We start from the raw sequence: 20,320 nt of genomic DNA, 5'->3' as shown, positions 1-20,320 counted from the left end.
CCTCCATTGTATTTCTCATCTAATGTATCTGTGCCCCCTGGATTCTTGAATCCTCTTTCTCCAAAGCCAACACATGCTTCATGATATTCCATACCTGGCAATGGATTCTTGGTATATCACTTCAGCTATTCTTTCTACTTTCTGCAAGTTCCTCAGCTTCTGTCATTCTCACAAGTACTATTTACAAATATTCTGAGTCTCCTCCCTCCAGACGCTTGGTTGGATAGTATACCCCTGCCCCTTTGAAGTAGACATAAACACATGGCTTGCATAGGACAACGAAATGAATATGGAAGTAATATGTTTTCCTTTAGGGAGGAACAGTCATTGTGACTGTAACAGTCATTGTGTGAATTTTTATGTTCTCTTCCCCACAGCTGCAGTGATTAAAGGAAGAACATAGAGGGCTTCCCTGGTGGCGCAGTGGTTGAGAGTCCGCCTGCCGATGCAGGGGACACGGGTTCGTGCCCCGGTCCGGGAAGATCCCACATGCCGCGGAGCAGCTGGGCCCGTGAGCCATGGCCGCTGAGCCTGCACGTCCGGAGCCTGTGCTCCCAACAGGAGAGGCCACAATAGTGAGAGGCCCGCGTACCGCAAAAAAAAAAAAAAAAAAAAAGTATGCCTTGGCAATCAAAAGTTTAATGTCGCAGACACTTACACTACACTAAGGTATTCTATTCCTCCTCCCATTTATTCTTCAACCTGTTTCCATCTGGCTTCTCACACCACCATTGTGCTGACATTGCTCTGACAGAAGTCACCAATATCCTCCAATTTCCAAATTCAAAAATCTTTGTATTCCACATATTACAGTGTCTGGTGTATATTATTAGCTAAACTCTGTAATATTTGACACTGCTGATCACCGACTTCTTGAAGTTCCCCAGTGCATTACCTTTGTATGTCCTACTTCTCCTTACCTTTGTCTGAACAACACGATTTAATTTTGTTTAGTTTACTTATAGTTACTCCTCTTCTTCCACCACTCCACTTAATTCTTAGGCCCAGCCTACTTTTCCAATCGCATCCCCTACCACTTTCCTACTTATTTTCTGTGCTACCACCACACTAGCCTTCGGTCTGGTTTTCACACATGCCAAGCTTATGCCTATCATTTGCACTTTCTGCTCCTTGTGTCTTGAACGATTCTCCTCTAAATCTTCATAGCGATGCTTATCACCACGCCAGAAACATCTTCCCTGAAGACCCTGTAAGTGTTGTATGAATGAAGAGAGATGCCTTGTACTTGGATCTACATGAGTATTTGTCCTTGATTTTGTTGTTTTCCTCAACATATTCTCTGTGTAATTCAAGACTTGTCCATGACAAAAAGCTTCCCTGTTATGCTAATAAATTCTTCAGTCTATATATCCAGTTGCAGCTCACATTGGACAGGTCCATATGTAAAACTCAAAAGCATACTCAGCTTATCATATATCAAACTTAATCATCATCCTTCTTTCAGTATATGCTTTTCTTCCTGTATATAACATTGGAATTTGTGACACAAGAGCCTCATGACAGAAGCCTGGAAATTTACCCCTTTATTCCTTCCTCCACATCACTTCAAAATTCAGTCAAACACCATATTCTATAAAGTTGGTATTATTGCTTATATATCTCCTCCCTTTCATAAGACACCTCCACTGTGTATGGTCAGCTCTTAGAGGTAGTACAGTAGTCTCCTAATTGGTCTTAAATTTATATTCCATTCTGCCAGATAAGCTTCAGTATGCCTCTGTTGCTAACATGATAATATATTTATTAGCAACAATTATATTAGAAATAATAGAAATTACATGTGATCACCTAAACACAAGTTTTATGTGAAACAGATCTTCACTAATTAACACTAACTTCAAATGAACCTTAAATGTGTTCATTTATTCTTTTCTGTTTTTTCTCTTTCACTTCATTCTGCTATATCTATCATATTTTCATATACGCAGTGAAGTCCAGTTTACATGTCTTAGTTTTGTTTGTTTTCTTTTTTTTGCGGTACGTGGGCCTCTCACTGTTGTGACCTCTCCTGTTGCGGAGCACAGGCTCCGGACGCGCAGGCTCAGTGGCCATGGCTCACGGGCCCAGCCGCTCCGCGGCATGTGGGATCCTCCCGGACCGGGGCACGAACCCGTGTCCCCTGCATCGGCAGGCAGACTCTCAACCACTGCGCCACCAGGGAAGCCCCATGTCTTAGTTTTTACTTCATGCTACAGCTGAACTTAGTACCAAAGTTTGAACTCAAAAGTCACAATATATAAATAAACGTGTTTCACTAAGATACCTACTAAATAATATTGGGAGATTTTGTTAAATTAATTAAGAGTAGAAGAACTTCTAGGGATCTCCATTAAAATAATCATGATCTCCATTAAAATAAATAATGTTATTAAAACATTGCCAGGGCAATGTTTAAGAGAAGTTAGCCTAGGTAGGTGCTTCTATTAAAATAATAATAATAATAATATTTGAGGCTGTCTGAATATGTAAGGCCAAATTTTTTCTACTTTTAGAAGCAACCATTAAGCACTTGAAATAAGAATAATTAATTCAAGGTTAACACTCTGTTGTGAATCGTAAAAAATCCAGTCTGTACAGGGAACAGAGAGATTTGCATCAAAGGTGGCTTTTATTTAACAGGTCTTGGTACTTTTATTTATTCCTGTGAGTGACTTGTTGTCAGAGACTATCCCTTATTGGATACAGAGACCAAAGTTTGGACAAATCACCCTCAAATAAAACCCCTGACACGTACAAATCATAGACCAGATAGAAGACAATTTAAGTGTTTTATCCTAGACTATTTTATTTAAATTTACTTTTATGACTTAATTCCAAATTTCTTGTAGAGTTCTACAAAATAAGATATGTAGATCTGGAATTTATCGTTATCAGCAGGTAGATCCTTCCAATGTACCATGAAAATAGGGAGAGGTATTTGTGTCATTAGCTGAGGTAAGAGAGTGGAGTTTCTTTTAATAAAAGACTTCTCTATATCTAGTTAATGTAAACTGCATTTTAATAAAATGAAGCATCTTTAAGAGACAGAGCATGCTTATCTAATTTGGGGTGAACCACTCTTTACTTATATTGATCTTTAGCAAATTATCTTGTAAAAGAGAGAGTACCAATCCTAATCCTGGTATCTCTCTCGCTAAAGAAAGCAGGACCTTAAAGCATACAGTCTTGAATTTTTAGGTTACGACTTGTGACTGGGAAAATGAACTTTTAAAAGGAAAATGTCTTATAAATGTGGATTCTTTAATGTGTGTGTGTAAAGGAGTCTAGTTTTAAGAGAAGTAAGCCTAGAAATTGTAGTAACACTGTGGGAAAAAAAAGAGATTTCCCACTACTAAAACGGATCTGTTCTAAGGAGGAGTTTTAAGTAGGTAGGTAAGTGACCAAGAAAAAGGAATAATTCAATAACTTCTACGTCATGTTATCCTGAGTCCTATGTCCAAGTAAAATTGAATTCCTGAAGCTTTACTTTGAATTCATCGAAACCTGGAATTCATTGAAACTTTATTCTAATGTTTATCCTCAATACAGGACAAGAGTCCTGATATAAAATAAGTGGTTTATAAGCTCTATTTTGGTGATTGGATGGATAGAAGAGGGGCTCTGGAAGTAGCATATATGGCAGAGTTTGACACCAGAGAACTTGTGCATCCACCTTCTTTGCTCAGGAGCCACGAATGCCATGGAGATAAACAGCTGGACTCCACACAGCATCAGCCTCACACAGATCTCATATGGTTGTGTAACCGAGCAGGACCCTGTGGGGCCTTCCTGGGACAGAGCCCTCCCCCATATCCTCTGCTGTAGTTCCTCTCTGAACTTCCTAGATAATAGTATCTGATGCACATTTCCTGAGTTGTTTTCCACATTTGAAAACCCCACCAAATGGAAGATGTTAACTATTTGATGACCATGAGCATGTAGTCCCCAGACCTACTGGAGTCTGAGGACTGATGATGTTAACCCCTGTGACACTGCCCTGTTACCTCACCATCAACCAATCAGATAACTGATTGGTTATGATCAGCAATTCTGCTGATTGATCAGTAGGAGCTGATCACATACCCTGAGACACCTCTCCCTCACCCGGCCTTTAAAAATGCTTTGCTGAAACCCATCGGGGAGGCTGGGCTTTTTGAGCACTAGCTGCCCTGGAACCCTTGCTGGGTGCCTTACAATAAATGCTGCACTTCCCTTCATCACAGCCTGGTGTCAGTAGATTAGCTCTACTGTGTGCAGGGGAGCAGACCCAAGTTTTGGTTCGGTAACAGTTATCGCTGTCTTGTGTTCATTAACTTCTTTCTAAATATTTTCTTAACAATGCTTGAAAGTGAAGGTCATTCAGGAGGATGTATTTTCCAAGGAGCTGCTTGTGGGCTCAACTAAATTTTTTTAAGAATAAAATCAGCTCAAAAGCTATCTGTAGTTTTTGTAAAAGAGGATCACCAAAGCAAGGTTTATATATGTTATTACGAATAGCATGATTTAAAGTTCAGAGGGCTCTTAAGAGGTGAAGATCACAGTGTGGCAATACCTGTAAAAGTCACCCTCTTAGGAAGTCACTTGTCTCGGATGTCATGTGTGACGATACTGTTACTTGTTTTACTCGGTGAAGCAGCCCTCATCAAAAGCTAACTCCTTCCTTTTCACAAGTGTTTGCAAGTAACTCAACACTGTTATTACCATGCTATAGCTGTATCTGCCTGCTCTTCTTATGACTTCTTACATTCCTCAACTATTTATTGATATATTTTTCTCTTCTAAGCCATGATAGTTGAAACTATCCCTTTCTAAATGAGGTAGGCTAAGCAGAAGACAAAAAAGCAGACATAATTTCTGGTGGGCAAAGAGCACAGTTGAAATGAACTCTTTGAGTCTGGGTAACATCCTTCCCTTACGAAGCCGAAAAGAGGAGCTGTTTTCAGCGCCATCACCACAGTTGATTCATATGAAGCCTGTGCTTAAGGAAATCTCCAGTTTCTTCTACTTAACTCCATTATCCATGGAGGATTACCTCATCTGGTATTAATAGAATTTACTTTTTAAAGTGAAATGTTGGGCTTTATGAGAGGACTCTAATTATTTGAGAGGTATATATACCTGGGGATTGGAAAACCTGTTACAGTCCTGGCTCTGCTCTAGATTTGCTTTGTGACCATAGACCAAAGATTGAATGAGCTATTGAACTTTTCTGGTCCTGTTTATGTGTATCTTCAGAGTGAGAGAATCACACCAATTGATCTCAAAACAGGCCTTGCACACATAAAATGTTATGTCTCTGTAATAGTTGATTCCTATAAACATTAATACTCCATTGTGAGAAAAAATAAACTGCTTAACCAGGAGTATATGAATTAAAACAACTGGTAAAAATATACAGCAAAAGATATAGAAGAGAAACTTAGCATTACCTTTACATGAAGGAACTGGGGTCCATCCAAATTCAGTGCATACGGCATCTCCTCTTTCCCCATATCCGAAACCTCTTGCACATTTATATTGAACTCGTTCATTTACCTTATAAATTTCCTTCTGAGATATAGGATAGCCATTTAAAATGGTTGGTTGTTTGCAGGAAGTTTCTAAAGAAAAGGGATTAAATTCCAACAGGTTTGTTATATATTAAAGGACTGTGTCCCAAACATAATTATATAAAGATACAACTCTTGTTTCCATTAGGTAAATCAGACAACTAAACAAAAGTCCTGTTTTGACTTGAATGCTTGGTGAATAATTTATCGGTTGTTCTTAACATTCATTTTTGAAGTAAGTAAAAATTCTGATTTAAATCATGTTGCTAATTTATTTAGTTTGGGGATAAATTAGTCCTCTTGAAATAAATAGTGGCCAGTAACATTCATCAACTGTATATATAAAATTGAATACAGAAATAGGTTTAGGGCTTCCCTGGTGGCGCAGTGGTTGAGAGTCCGCCTTCCAATGCAGGGGACACGGGTGCGTGCCCCGGTCTGGGAAGATCCCACGTGCCACGGAGCGGCTGGGCCCGTGAGCCATGGCCGCTGAGCCTGCGCGTCCGGAGCCTGTGCTCCGCAATGGGAGAGACCACAGCAGTGAGAGGCCCGAGTACCGCAAAAAAAAAAAAAAAAAAAGAAAAAATGAAATAGGTTTAATGTGATATGTATTTTCACTGAGTGACCTGTAAAAATTACATATTTTTTTAGTTATTGATAATAGAGTAATTATTGACAAAACACTTTGTCAAAGAAATTAAGATATCTCATCGTTATTACATCTCCAAAAAGCAACTGATCAGCTTGTGTGGTTTTGCTATCCATCCAAGTTTTCCGTCCAAAAAAAAAAATAAAGAGCTGGCCATCATCTTTCACACTATCGTCACTCCAAAATTTTTCTCTGGGACTCCAGCAACAGTGACTAATTTCCCAGATCTTATTCTCCCTTCATCTTAATCTTTTTTTCCTGTTTGTAACTTAATGATCTTTTCTTCTTGTCACTTTATTGTTCCATTTAAAATGCTTCATTGATTCCCAATTCAGTCTGTATAAAAGCCTAATTCTTCAGCATGGTGTATGTAGCCCCGCAGAACCTTGGACTGCCAATCTTCACTCCATCACTAACTTCTTCCCTTCCTGCATTCTAAGTTAAGGCCCCTGAGAACAGTGGGAATAGGGGAGCTTCATGCTCAAAGAGGCCTCAAGGCCATTGTCCCTTCCTCTCCACTAACTTCTTCTGACTGGTTTGCTTTTGCCCTCCTCAACTTCATCTGAAAGATTCTCATTCTTCCTTTAAGACTTATCTTCTGCATCAGTCATTCCAGAAAGGTTTAACTAACCACAGAAATTTAGTTGCAAGAAATAAGTCCCATCCATGAACCTCTACAGTATACAGTAATTGCTACACTGAATATAAATACGTTTGCCATTATTAACTCGAAGAACTAGTTTTGTAAAAAAGACTTCCTAGGAAGAGGGACGCTTCTCTCTTCATCTCACTGTAGGACAGACTAGACTAAGAAAGTGTAAATAATTTGGGGATTTTAGATAATGTTAAAAAACAAATACGGCAGAAATTTCTGCCAAAGAAATACTGGTCAAACGAAGTATGGTACTTTTAAATAAATTGACCAAAATATATTATTACAAAAGCCAGAATCATCATATTGGCCATCAGGCACAGGTCAGTAGTATTGAAACTAAAGAAATGCTAACTTCTAGAAATGCTAACTTCTAGCTAACTATGGAACTTTTTTTTAAAGACAAAGATTTATTTAGTGGATTCAATTCAGTTCAGCAATATTTATGCTAAACTCCCAGTGCAAGTATAAAACAGGGGCACTTCCTAGAAGTGTTATTCAAAAACACAATGTTATCATGACACATCAATAGAAATAAATAATGATAGTTTTTCAAATAAAAAAACGACCTATTCTGGAGTTTTAATATTAAACTTGTAGAAGAAATGCTTAAGATTTTATGTTAGTCATAAGAGTCAATTACAATTTAATTATAGTTAAGAGCATGGACTTTAGTGTCAGATAACCTACGTTTAAATCTTAACCTCTACCATATATGCCATGATAATTTTGTACATGTGATTTAATTTCTTTGCACCATGAATTCCTCAATTATAAAATAGTGGTGAAAACAGTACATGAATCACATAGTCATTTGGAAGGTAAAATAGATGACACGTGTAAAGAACTTAGATCACTTACTGGGAAATAGTAAGTGCTGAATAAATGCTAGTGAGTTAGTATTTCTCAGATTCTGTAGGATGCACAGTGTTTTGAAAGGCATATTTTCATGAAAAAAACTAAACTCATTCAAATAATCAAACAGTAAGTGTATCGTACCTACACATTTCGGTTTTTCTTCACTCCAAATACCATCTGTTGAGCAATGTATTTGTTTAGGTCCATCAAGCATGTAGCCTGAATTACATTCAAACTGTATTGCTTGTCCAAAAACATATACTTGGTCTGGGTCCAGGGCACCACTGAAAATTTTCCCATTCTCTGGTTCTGTTACTGGTAAACACTTAACAACTGGAAAAATAAATACAAATTTTTCTAACAGAATTGGAAAATTTTATTATGGAAAATGAGTATATAGAAATATAACATATATATAACCAATAGCAAGATTGGAGAAAATTAAATTTTTTAAAGATGTATTTGATATACCTGTTAGCCAGAAATAAATTCTACTAAGTAAAAAAAACCCCAAAAAACAAACAAAAGAAAACTGTAAGTTTATCTCTGATTCTTTTCTATGAGAGTGAACAAAGAAATTACTACTTTGAATTTTTGAATGACAGTTTATATATTTTGTAGTAGCAAACAAGTGTTTCTTAAATAATTGAGAAATATAAAGTTTGGGATAATTAAATACAAAATTTCCATTTACGTCCCACAATAATACAAAACTGTATCCCTAAAAGGTGTAAAAGCAAACTTTCTGATTATGTTTATCTCAATAAATAAATAGTCTTTAATTTTCCTTTTTCCATATCAAAATAACTTGAGCACTTTTTTGATTTTCCTTAATATTTTCCAGTATCCCTTAGCTTATGATATTCAATCTTTATTTTACAATGATCACCCAGGATGCTTGTTAAATGGAAATTCTATGGCTGCCCTATCACCCCAGGGATACTGATTCCATACATCTTTACTAACCAAAAACTTCAGTTTCTAAGAAGCACCCCAGGTGATTCCAATGTGGATGTTCCTTAGAACATTGATGTCCTCCCCCTCATTTCCGCAGATGAAAAATCCACTCTCTTTTTCACACAAGGGATTTTTGAGTCATCATGTTTTTTCTCCTCCCCCTCCCCCCTCCCCTTCTCCCTCTTCCGCTTCCTCCTTGTTTTTCTCTCTCTTTCTCTGTCTCCCTTTCCTTCTCTCTTCTTCTCCCTCTCTCCTTACTCCTCACCATGGAACTTTGAAAAACAATTCTGATTGATCTCTTATTTTCATGATGACTAGAGACTGGAATTACTAGTTCAAAATTTGGGAACAGGATATACATTTTCTCATTCTCATTGTTTGCTTTATGGATCAGTAAGAAAGGACAGAGGTCTTCCTTAGTTCCTGCCTCTTTTCAGTACAACTAAGACCAGAGGAAAACTCCCCTTGCCAGGCAAGAGGGAGGAGGTGGCTAAATAATGTTCTCCACTTCAGCCGCTACCAGAGATCCCTGCACTGGGGTCGTTATTTGGGGGAGTGCCTCTTCATGAATAAAGTTGAAATTCTCAGCTTCATTTTGATGTGATACTTGTGTTATTTCTAGTGGTTAGAATCCAAAAGGAAAAAAAAATAGATTTTTCTAATCTGTAATACATTAACCATTAGATCAGATGAGCCTGTATTTATATTTGGTTATTGAAACACATAATACTGTAGCAATAAAAGGACTAGATATCCACTCTGTACTACAGCAGAATCCACAAAAATAATTTGAGTAAGAAATATTTAATTATAGACTTTATGAATATTTGATGTAAGACATTTCAAAAAATCCTAATATTTTAAGTATATGTTTTAATATACTTGTAAATCAGTTTTACATCTACCTTCACATATGGGAATATTATTGGTCCATCCATTTGATTCACATTCACGGAAATTCACCTCGCCCAGCATCTGATACCTGAAAACCAACAATAACGGAGTTGTGAGCTAATGCGTGTTTATGCCCAGTTTTAAGTTTGATACCATTTCATGGAAAATTAACAGCATATACTTCCCTCCTTCCTTTCTTAAGAAAGGCCCTCAAACCCTCAGGTGTACGGACTTGGAATAATCATAACCCTTGGTTCATGACACAAACTCATTACTGTTTCATGCACAATGCACTTTTATTCCTTCATTAATTTATTTTTTCACTAATGAGGTACATTTAACAATGTAATAAGCTCCACGAACAATCACCAAAAACAGAAGATAAAAACATGATAGTAAACAGCAGGTCACTGTATGTCACCCCCGTCCACTCTTTTTCCATATTTCTATCCATACTCCTACCCTCCATGATTGTGATATTTTCTGGATGCTTTGGGCTTTTTACATGATCAAGGATAGTGCTAACAAAAATGTCTTAGTGTGGCTTATTTTCAGCACTGGTCTCCATCTCCCTATCTCCATCCCCGAGATCCGAGATGCTTTCCAGAGTGCAGTCACTGAGTCAAGTTGGCTTACAGAAGTCATTCAATGTCGAATTATAGTAACTCATCAAGTCTGATCTTAAAACCAAAGATGCTGTACTTTAACGCAAGGTCCTTGGGCAGGTGTACAGTGTCCAGTCATCCCCAGATGCTTCAGATGAAGGCAAAACATCCTTCTCAATATTTATTACATTGGACGGTTGGAGGCAAAAAACAAAACAAACAAAACCTCTTTCTCAAAAAATAAATAATGGAAGGCATTTTGATAACCACAAAAGAGAATTTTGAAAAATGGTCTTTCATGAACTTCTAAAGAATTCTACGTGGACAAATGTTTCCTTTGTCTGCAAATAAGAGTTGTTCTGCAAATTACACAAGTAAAAGAAATTTTCTCCTTCAAAAAACACTGTGTCTTTCTTGGATTGGGATTGATTTGTTCCTAATTCTCTACAGGAAGAAAACATTTCAACAGAGTAAATGGGAGTCACAGAACTTGAAGTCAAACTTTTACTCTGTGCCTCTGTCACACGAAGGAACAAAATAATTGGTTATTAAAGGTTCTTCTCTGGTTCCTCTCTTGGCTCTACCTTATAACGGAGAAAGATGATTTCCTGGTGAATATTTTCCATCTACACCAGGGACTCATCCACTCGCCCAAATCTCTCTCAGGAGTTCTGCAAAATTCTACACAAAACCGCCTAGCGTCACCAGCAAAGCCCATTCACAATTCCTGGGGAATAAAACTAGAATCTGGGGAATAAATCTAACCTTTCCCCCTCCCCCACCCCCGCTGTGCTTAGTCTAGTTTCACTGGCTCACAGGGTCGCACCTGCAGAGGAATTGCACCTGGCTCTTCAAACTAGAGTTCCTCCTTCAAAATGGCTGCCCCTAAACTTCAGCTTAGGGCCATGTGCAGACCCTGCACACGACACTCCATCCGAGATGGCGGCATCAGGCCGTGTGCAGAGATGCTGCACCCAGCACTGTGGTCTGGATCCTGAGCAGAGCGGCTGCCCTGCCCCCTCCCAGCTGACAAGACCCTATAAAGCAGCCCTGCTCACTTGCAACCTGTTGGGAGAATGAAGCATTCCTGTGCTATACAGTAGGTCCTTATTAATTATCTATTTTATATATAGTAGTGTGCATATGTCAATCCCAATCTCCCAATTTATCCCTCCCCACTCCCCTTCCCCCCCCCCCCGCCCCGAGTAACCATAAGATTGTTTTCTACATCTGTGACTCTATTTCTGTTTTGTAAATAGGTTCATTTGATACCCTTTTTTAAGATTCCATATAAAAACAATATCATATGATGTTTTTCCTTCTCTGTCTGACTTACTTCACTCAGTATGACAATCTGACCTATATGTGAATAGAATCTAAAAGAGGGGATATATGTATATGTATAACTGATTCACTTTGCTGTACAGCAGAAACTAACACAACATTGTAAATCAACTATACTCCAATAAAAAATAATTTTTTTAAAAATGAAGCTTTCCTTTGCTTCTGAACCCAACTCAGTCTCATTCTATTGGCTGAAAGAACACCGGGCAGAAGGACCCTTGTTCAGACGACTCGAAAAGGTCAGTAATGCTAGGGCCCATGTACATCGAGGGAGAGAGAAAGATAGAGAGATTGTCCAAATGTTGGTTTGGAGAAAAGTAAGGGCTTGTGTTTCTGCAACCCCAAGCTGGCAAAATACAAGAAACACTGTGCAGAGGGCCTCTTATAAGACTCCCTCCCTGTAGGAGGATCAAACTGGTCTTCCATATTGAGTATTCTGGTAAGTGGCTAGTATTCAGCTAAATGGGTACACAGCAGACAAAAGGGGGATGGGACAAGGGGACACACAGGGTGGGTTTGCTGGCAGAAACCGTGGGTACTGTAAACCCAGTCTATGTTCAGATTCCACTATTGGGTCAGAAGACTTATATCCCCTCTGATGCTGACCTTACAACAGTCCAAGGACTTTTATTTCACTGACAATTATATAGTCCTGTTGAAAGCCCAAGCTGGGTGGTGGAAAGAGTTGCTCTTACAGGGTCTGTGACAGTTTATCCATAGTTAATACAAGACGGACGTGGCAAAGATGAGTTGAACAGAGCCAGAGTCAAAGCATGTATGTCACTAACCTCTTTATTATAGATATTATAATTATAAATATATTTATTACTGAGATTTTATAAATATTATTTATTACTGAGATTCAGGGAATCTAGTAGGAGAAGTTTATGAGTTTTGACCCCTTTTGCTAGGTCAAGGGTGGAACTTAAAGGGACAAGATTAGCCTGGATTGGAAAGGGATATTTCAGAGATTGGGGCAAAAACTCTTTGAAGAATCTCCCTCTGGTAGTGACCAAGGAGAGACTAAGTTATAAGAACTAATACTTATTGGGTGTTTACAATATCCCAGGAACTCTTCTAAGGGCCACAAGCGTGTGTCGTATTTATTTCTCCCACCAATCCTGTGATGCACTTGATATGTTTCTGCTTTTATAAGTGAGGACATGGGAGTAAAGAGATATTTTTAAAATATACATATAGTTATTAAGTGGTAGAGTTTTGGAATATAGGCTTACTCCAAAGCCTAAGCTTTAAAATATTTTATTTTACTGCCTCAATTCAAGAAATAAATGGAAAGAGAATAATGATTCCATGTGTAATTTCTTGATCCCCCTGACATATCAAACTCCTATAATACTCTGCACATAATAGAATGTAGTGAGGACTCACTGCAGTGAATTTTTATTTATATGCATGCTATTTTCCCACTCTCCTATAACTACACTCTCCCAGAGTAATCATAATTCATTTTAATTTTTCAGTGTTGAGGAGATGATAATTGTATCAATATATAATCATTTCCATTATAGTTTAAATTTTCAGGTTGCTTGTATGTTACTTATAAATATGTTCATAGAAAAATATAGTAACCTTAAACACATAAATTAGTACAGTTTCTATTTACTATTTCCATTATGAATTATCTGAATTAGAAGCCTCTTTTTCTATTGGCTACATACCCCTCATCACAGGTATAAACAATCTTTGCACCATATTCAAACCGAGTTCCTACTGCAAGATGGAAAGAACCAAATGGAGTGTCTCCAGGGTGTCCGCAGGGCTTTTCTAAAATTAAAAAAAAAGGATGTAATGTTAGTATGCAGCACGGGGAGTAACAATTTACATGAGTTCGAGGACAGGGATATTTGATATTGTATTAGAGGACAGAATTGAAAATATGGAAAAGTGAAAAATGGCAAAGTTATCTGTACCTTTTGGAAGATGACAACACCTTGTTAAGAATAATGACAAGAATTTGAAAAAGAATGGATACTTGTGTATGTATAAATGAATCACTTTGCTGTACACCTGAAACTAACACAACATTGTGAATAAACTATACTCCAATATAAAATGAAAAGTTAAAAAGAAAATAATGAGGATGCATCATTTTGTATTTAAATGACAATAGTGATAGAATTCAGCCAGCGTTTCCATAGTAGCACCCAGTATTTTCACAACTAAAAGTTTTCACAGATTTCACAAATGTAGGAACGACTTACTCTGACATATCCTCGAAGGATGAAGAGATTGCCACTTTCCATCCTTGCATACCATTACAATACTCCCAAGAGTTCTGTATCCAGGGCGGCATTTATACGTAGCCTGAGTGCCCTCTGGATATGTTTGTTCAGTCCAAGAACCTGACAGAATTTCTCTTTCTCTTCTTGGAGGGGGTTCTTGACAATCTACAAAAAAATTAAAACACAATAGGTGTTTAAATAACTATTAAAAATGCAGTAGGTTTAGGTTATTTTTTATTAAAAAAGAAACTATACAGGTCCATCCAAATGTAAGTCTTTTCTTTTTTTTAATTTACTAGTTTACTAGTTTGTTATGAAAGGATACAACTCAGGAACAGCCAGAGAGAAGAGATGCATAGGGCAAGACTTGGAGGAAGGGGTGTGGAGGGCCAGGTGTGTCACTCTCCCAGCACCTCTCTGTGTTCACCAACCTGGAAGCTTCCAAATGCCATTCTTTAGAGATTTTTATGGAGGCTTCATTACATAGCCACGATTGATCAAATCACTGGCCCTTGGTGACTGACTAAACCTCCAGCTCTGCCTCCCTTCCCAGAACCCCTGAGACTGGGGACTGGGGGAGGGTGGGGAGGGTGGGGCTAAAAGTTCCAACCTTCTAATCAAGTGGTTGGTTCCTCCTGGCAACCAGCCCCCATCATTTGGTTCTCTAGGGCCTTTCCAAAAATCACCTCATTAACATAAACTTAGGTGTGGTTGAAAGAGGCTTGTTGTGAATAACAAAAGACACTACTTTCACCTCTGATCCTCTGGAGCTATTTCAGGACTGAGAACAAAAGACCAAAAATTATCAACAAAAGATACTTCCTTTGCTCTGTATTCATTAGGAAATTATAAGAGTTTTGGAGCTGTGTGCCAGGAACCATGGATTAAGGCCAAAATGTATATTTCTTATTATTAATCATAATATCACTGTTAGCCTTCATTTATCTGCAAATGTAAGTCTTAATATATATAAGATATATATTTTACTGTACAGAAATTAAATCTACATAGATTTGTAAGAATAACTTTCCAGATAAATAATTATACTTTACTATATTATTCTTAACTGCTGCACCACATTCTCTAATACTATTCTTTCTTAAATTCAGGAAATATTGGGCACTAATATAAGCTCTGAAGGAAAAAAAAAATGGATAAAGAGAGAAAATATCTGCTCTCAAAGTGTTTTCACTCTAGTAAGGAGGTTAGTTATTAACTACAAATTCAAAGAGATAATGTGTCCGGGTTTCCGAAATCTTCATCAAGCTCTTGTACCGGCTGCTATACTCCTATTCTGTATTATCTCTTTGAGCTCAGTAACCTTGGAACTGGAGAGGTCAAGTGTATTGTGTAAATGTGATTGACAATCTCAAATTGAAACCCACTCTGGCAGGTTAGCAATTAGAAACCAGTGGAGGTGAAATGGAATAAAATTGAATCCTTACTTTTTTCAGAAAATTGTAGTTATGAACAGACATATATAATAGGTACGTGTATACAGACGGTTAAAAAGTATTAAAGAAGAGCAAAAATATAATTACCATAAATATTAAGGTAATGTTTTCTTCTAGAAGAAAGGAAGGGGTATTAATCTAGAAGAAATGCAAGGGTATTTGGGGGATGCTGGGAATGCTCTACTTCTTGACATGGGTAATTATAACTATTTTAAACTACAGTACATTCATATTTTATTCACTCATATACTTCACAATAAAGATACTAAAGTAATAGAATCTGCATGTACAGTATGATTCTTTTTTTCCAAAAAAGTAATTCCTTAACAAAATGACATATAAAGAAGGGAATACATAAAATTAGTAATGAAGCTCATGCCTACTGATTATAATTGCTAATCTTTTTAATACTTCTTGCTGGTTAGTTTAGATACAACTACCCTTGATATTAGGGTGATTTCATTAGTTGACTTTTAACATATTACTTTTAAATTGGCAAATTCAGATACTTCTCACCATATATATATTTATTGATATAATTTTCATTGTTAAACTCCTTTTCTTACTTGGTTTTATAAGAATGGTTTAACATTCTATTCTAGAATTTCTTTTTGTAAAGGCAAGGGGAAAAAATAATCAACGGAGCTGGATCCCATTACAAACACATTCTACATTTCGTAGAACAGAAACTCCATATGAAACTTCATTTTTGTGTAATAAATAACACTTGTGTGGGCTTTCATATGCACTAATTGTTCTCTGACTTTTTTGCAAATGTTTAGCACATTTGTTAGGAAACTTTGTAATCGATGATTCCACATTAGTTTTGATTTCTAAAATTTAAGTAAACATACTTTTACTCCACTAGATGGTGCTAACACCCTACCATAAAACAACACAAACCGCCTGCGCCTCTTCCTACCAGCAGCTGTCTTTCCCCAAAAAAGCCCGAGTTTTTGGGTTTGTTTTTTCAACTTAAGGATCATGTTTTTACATGGAAATTTTGTGTTTAACTACAGGATAATATGTGTGTTTTCCACTTTCTAAATTCAGATCCATTTCACGGCGTTTAGGTTACTGGAAAAATTAATTAGTTAAATTTCAAATGTAGATGCCAACATTGTGAGTGGAGTTGAACCACTTTTCACTAATATATTAACATTTTGATAAACTTAGTTCCTATCCTTTTATTAAGCTCATGCAAGGAAAAAAGTAATAAAATTTTCTTATCAATTAACTTACTCAATTTAAATGATTTTTATTAAAGCAATGCATTTACCCAAAGAGTAATCATGTGTGTTACTTGCTTTTAACACTCAGACATAAAAGACACGGATACACCTCTTTCATACCGTCTTTCTACCAGATTCTCACAATATTTACTCTGTGTATACATATTTACTACATATAAAGAGCTCTCATATTCATTACATTTTTTACTTCAAATGATATTTTAAAACTCTGGTGCTTTTTCCACAAACTTTATTTATTTATTTATTTTGGTGTATTTTTCTTTATTTTTTTATTGGAGTAAAATTGCTTTACAATGTTGTGTTAGCTTCTGCTGTATAATGAAGCAATGGACAAAGGATTAATCTCCAAATATACAAACAGCTCACGGAGCTTTCAGCCACTTCCTCCAAGTGGTCCACTTACCTCTAGGCAAGGTAGGCAAGACACCCCACTACCCCATCTCTGTTATTTCCCCTCAGCCCCTACTTTACTTCCTTCACAACATAATTCATGGTTCATAGTTATGTTTATGTATCTATCCTTGCATCAGAATGTAACTTCCCCAAGAATAAGGACCATCACCACAATCTGTCAAAACCTACCCATGATGTCATCACAACCCTGATATATTTCTCTCTCTTTATTGCACCTCTTACAAACCAACTTCTTAGCACCACCCTACTCCATCCTTTCATTCCAATTTGAGCATCTTGCCTTCCCTACGTGACCCTACAGTGTTTTCAGTTATCTCCATCAAAATACTTTATATGATAAAATACAATAATCGTCCCTTCTGTTTTGCCTCCTAAGTGACCTCCTGTCGGAAAGTGCTTGTCACGGTGCCTGGTACTTACTTAGCAGTCACTCAAAAGAAAAAAGATCATCATTGAATGAGCAAATAAATAGATGAATGAATGGATGAGTGAATGTGAAGCTATCCCGAAGACTTTCAATTTTATCTGTAGATTATGGATAACCTGGGGAAAAGGCATTGTAGACGGCAACAAACACAAAAGATAAGATAAGGGAACAAATGTTTAGTGCACTTAAACCTCTGTTGCATGAACCCAAGAAATCTAACATCTGTAAAATTCCATTCTACATCCTATGTGTCCTATGTTTGAATGTATGTTATACTTTTTGAAGTCAGGAATCATTTTAATTTAGCTCAAAAAACTTCGGGGAACCTTTGAAGGAGCATTTCTATAATCACTTTTCTATCTATTACAGTTCTGTTTAACAAGGGTTAGGAGAAACTTGGCTCTCTCGGTCAAAATGTCAAAACAAATAAAAGTGCTCTGTCACTTCTTTTTCTTTCCCTTTCTTTTTATTAGTTTTGTGATTTTTTTCTCTGTCCCATTACTTTACTCCCTCTGAACCATTTTTTATAGTGTTTCCTTATAACCTTAAGCTAGAACGTAACACTTTAGTTTTTCAGGGGCATCGCGTCCGTTTTGTACACTGTGTTCTGAGACTGGTTAAAGCTGTTAAGAAGTGGGCAAAGTGCATATTAGTTAAGTGAGCACGGGGTAGGCTGGTTGGCAGACTCTCACAGGCAGGCAGGTGGGGATGGTGTGTGGGGTGAGGAGAAGGAAACAGAGCTGGGAAGAAGGAAACATGCCCAAGGCTGTGAAACCGTCAGGGATGGAGGGGATAAACAAGTGGGCCAACTCGGACCGAGGCTCCAGCCCTAGCACCCAAAGGCCCCAAATAAAGAATGCTCCCTAAACTGTGCTTCCATGTATATTTGAAAACTTACTTCTAGCTAAGAATACTGTTAGCAATACTTAAATAATTTAGTTCTAATTTGAAATTACGTGCAGGCAGAAGAGTAGCAAGTGCATCCCCAGGCTGTGCCTAAACTTAAAGTCAGCAAGGCTCTCGCTCTCGTGACATTCCTGGGGGTGTTTCCTCTACCCCTGGTCAAAGTACCCACGAGACTGCTTCCCCTATCAGATCTTCCTTCCTGAGAAAACCTCATCTTCCAGGATTGCTGGGTCCTGTTCTTACCTCATCCTCATTCATTTCTACCTCTGCCCATTAAAATTGTTGCAGAAAAATTATCAGGCAGAAAACTTACTGTGGATAATAATTCACATAATTGTGGTGCATAATACTAAATTTAACTGTCCCAACTCTTACTCAGAGTATTGTCACTCCACATAAGTTTCAGACTGGTTGAGTTTATGGTATTATTAATAGGCAAAACATTTTAGGAGAAGGGAAGATGTTGAAGACAATTGGGCCATTGCTCCACTTTAGATCCCACCGTATAGGTAAATACCCACACTACTACCTCTGAAAATGTGGGATTTTTTTGGAGACGGGGAATTCTTATTTATCACACTGGAACTGAAACATAGAATTTAGGATTATAAACGGCTATCACAAGTTTTCTGGATTAGATGAATATACATAATATTCACATCTATCCTTAAAAAAGAGTAACTTTTATGAATTTATAATTAATTCTTATGATCATAATATTGATTTTTTGTATTAGTTAATTCAAATTCAAAACCATCTTGTACTTGAAACAATATAGTAAAAAGAAATAAATTCTCCTCTCTCTGTTGGAATAGAAGCTCTCTGATATGTAACATATTTCAGGTCCTGAAAGAACATTTTTGCCCTTTAAACCTCCAGAATTAGGAAACACATCTCTCCAAACAACATAGCCAGCATGCACTTGGACATATTTCAATTGTGTTTTGATTTATTTACTTTAAGCAGCCTGGAATTTTGGAGCCGTGGCTAATTTCAAAGAGTATACGCTTTTTGGATCTTAAATCTAAAAGTTCTTGAAAAGCTTGGTCACAAGATATTCCAGAAGGCAGAAACAATGTGGTATAACTCAGGAACGGTTACTCTGAACTCTAAATCTGACCCGGCTCTTAGTAGCCTGGGGTGAACTACCCCGCAAGCAGCGGACGTTCCTGTACAGCTAGGGATGAAGACGCAGACCACCCATTGCGTTAAAAAGGTACTGCTTGGTCTCCAATATCCTTTTCTAAAAAGGGGGAAAAAATAGAAAGTTGAGCTTATAAATTCTTGCTGTTGGTTACTACTCCTCTTTAGTAGTGATCAGTATTTTTGAGGAATGTTCACTCTTAACAGGATGGAGACCACTTAGGAAAGGCTGAAATGTAGTTTCTAGTTGAGTAAAGCAGATCGTGAGAGTATACACAACCGTCTTTTCTCACTTTCTCAACTTAGCATTCAGTATTCAGTTTAGTATTTCTCAGTTTCTCAATTTGTATTCCATCGTCATTTCTACGTGGGAGACAAAAACAGAGGCAAATGTTGAAGGAGATGTGGATAGTTTTAATGATCAAGGCCACTCTGTTGAGTAAAACTTCTGTTAGGGCTAGACTGATGGAATTGGTTGTGCGTTGTGTGTGCTTTTGGGAAAGCCATGAGGCTAATGTAAGTGTTACTTTAAATACCAAAGCTGTACTTTATCTGGGAAGTGGCCAGATTTACAGCCACTCTCACTGTAATGCGTGTAGTGCTAAAGCTCAATTCACCAGCAGAAACTGCTGTCACATTCCAACATACGTTCATGAAATATAAAATACAAGTGAAATGAATCAGCTGGAATCAATTAGGGACGCAGGGAGTTTTAAAATCACTATTATTTACTTTTTATCACTTACACTTTGTAGCACCCAATTTTAATAATATTTCAAATTCCACTTTGTCATCACTGAAACAGTTTCATTAAATTTAGCATGGGTTCTTAGCTTTAAACCTGAGCTAGGAACCAAACAAGTCTTCCGTGCATGACAAATGCAATCTACGTAAAACCTCAGTAAACAATATGGAAATTGTGAAGCACTAAGAGTATTCCTATTAAAGAAAAGACAAAAACACTTGTGTAAA

General features: G+C 37.2%; 2 protein-coding genes across 6 annotated transcripts in view; one reads left to right on the top strand and one right to left on the bottom strand.

The window, feature by feature from the left end:
* LOC132415270 (complement factor H-like) overlaps positions 1–20,320 on the bottom strand; it is a 92,744-nt gene that overhangs the window by 70,723 nt on the left and 1,701 nt on the right. The window contains exons 3-7 of the mRNA XM_059998535.1: positions 13,731–13,916; positions 13,188–13,293; positions 9,571–9,647; positions 7,850–8,041; positions 5,430–5,600 (exon numbers count right to left, since the gene is read on the bottom strand). Of these exons, the coding sequence (XP_059854518.1) occupies positions 5,430–5,600; positions 7,850–8,041; positions 9,571–9,647; positions 13,188–13,293; positions 13,731–13,916 (732 nt within the window). The remainder of the gene's footprint in view (positions 1–5,429; positions 5,601–7,849; positions 8,042–9,570; positions 9,648–13,187; positions 13,294–13,730; positions 13,917–20,320) is intronic.
* The window catches only part of KCNT2 (potassium sodium-activated channel subfamily T member 2), a 414,242-nt gene continuing 407,861 nt past the window's right edge, over positions 13,940–20,320 (top strand). For all 5 annotated transcript variants that reach the window (XM_059998584.1, XM_059998627.1, XM_059998592.1 and 2 more), the window contains exon 1: positions 13,940–19,421. The gene's annotated coding sequence lies outside the window, so the exon portion shown is untranslated. The remainder of the gene's footprint in view (positions 19,422–20,320) is intronic.

Source organism: Delphinus delphis, chromosome 1, assembly GCF_949987515.2.
Source record: "Delphinus delphis chromosome 1, mDelDel1.2, whole genome shotgun sequence".
NCBI classification, from domain to species: Eukaryota; Metazoa; Chordata; class Mammalia; order Artiodactyla; family Delphinidae; genus Delphinus; species Delphinus delphis.
The sequence above is the reverse complement of the archived record's forward strand: the minus strand, read 5'-3'. Positions and strand labels throughout refer to the sequence as shown.